The sequence below is a fragment of the Portunus trituberculatus genome, chromosome 50 (genome assembly GCF_017591435.1).
Source record: "Portunus trituberculatus isolate SZX2019 chromosome 50, ASM1759143v1, whole genome shotgun sequence".
In the NCBI taxonomy this organism is placed as follows: domain Eukaryota; kingdom Metazoa; phylum Arthropoda; class Malacostraca; order Decapoda; family Portunidae; genus Portunus; species Portunus trituberculatus.
The window spans coordinates 30723361-30724818 of NC_059304.1; the positions used below are offsets into that span (position 1 = coordinate 30723361).

Genomic DNA, 1458 nt, shown 5'->3' on the forward strand with positions numbered 1-1458 from the left:
GCCATCCATCTTAAGGTGATGAGGAGTTGGAGGTGAGGTGGCAAAGGACACCCTATGAAGTGGGGAAGAATTAGTCAGGGTTCAATTATGTTACCTATCATATTTTGCATCTCGAATTGTGTACTGGGTAAGTGTTTGTACTTGATTAATGAAACATGTTAGGTATGCTGGGATATGAAAAATATAATTTCATCTTTAGAGTTACAGACCCTAAATGTGATTGTACCACTTCACTTCCTCACTCATAAACACAACAACAATACTAAGGTATATGAAATAATTTTGGGAACAGATCAAGTTAATATACGTACTTTGAAAATAGTATATCAAACCGTGCTTTTAATATGAATGAGAAAAAAATCCTACATATCCTAACCTTGTTTTTCCTTATCAATTCATCACTATATGTACTATTTCAGTGGAGGTATTGTAATTTCCACTAACCTCTTGAATCATTGGCCTCTGGTAAATGTAGCTGAGTGAGCAGGGATCTCGCAGCCTGTTTGGATAGCCTGAACCTGGAGGTGAACTCCTCTTCAGTCAGGGTTAGGAACAAATCCAAATGGTCTTTCACTATTCTTCTTGGTAGCCTCACCCTTACTGCTTCTAATTCCTCAAACAGATCTAATTCCTGGAAGTCTACCAGTGGATCCATGATCTGAAATATGTAAGGAAGCTTCAATGCATACTATGTACATATACATGAAGGATCAATAGGAGGAGGAGTAGCCATCTATGTAAAGAATAGCCTGCAAATTACAAAAACTGATGAAGTGTCAAGATAACCCTGTCAAATAATACTTACTTCAATGTCACTTGCTTATACAGAAAATACAGCAAACATACAAATGTTAATTAATTAAATTCCAACATTAATAATCTTCTCTCAACTATTTTTTTTTTCAACAATAACAGACTGCAGATAAGAAACTGCAGAAGCTATGGAGAGCAGACTAGCTTATCACTGGTCACCTAATTGTAAAGCACCTGGGAGTGTGAGCCCTCTTTAATATACTATGATATAACCTTCACGAGTGTTGCTGGCTTACAAGAGAAGGCCTGTAACAAAAATATAAATAAATAAATAACAGAGCAGACTAGCATATCACTGGTGTCCTTAATTGTAAAGCACCTGGGAGTGTGAGCCCTCTTAAATATAGCCTACACACAGGATACTATCACAAAAAAACTATTAGTGGCAATTATATACAGACAAATGTTTCTTAATATAAAATAATGACAATTGAATTGTAAATAACTCACCATCTTTGAGTGCAGCACTTGGCGTTGTCTCGATTTCCAATTGGAATCACGACGGCCTTGAGAAAGGAATTAAATATCCGGTGTATTCACTATCAGATTGTGCTATTCTGATGTTTAGAATTATAACATACTTCCTATTTCATGAAACGAAAAAATCTATAGTAAGATATATAAATTAGAACAAAAAAAATTTCC

The 1458-nt window shown here is 35.3% G+C and overlaps 1 protein-coding gene across 1 annotated transcript in view; it reads right to left on the reverse strand.

Moving 5' to 3' along the window:
- The window catches only part of LOC123500147, a 1844-nt gene extending 1010 nt beyond the window's left edge, over window positions 1-834 (reverse strand). Inside the window, exons 1-2 of the mRNA XM_045248824.1 lie at window positions 445-834; window positions 1-52 (exon numbers count right to left, since the gene is read on the reverse strand). The exon at window positions 1-52 is cut by the window's left edge and continues 1010 nt beyond it. Of these exons, the coding sequence (XP_045104759.1) occupies window positions 1-52; window positions 445-655 (263 nt within the window). The 5' untranslated portion in view covers window positions 656-834. The remainder of the gene's footprint in view (window positions 53-444) is intronic.
- Window positions 835-1458: the final 624 nt, after the last annotated feature.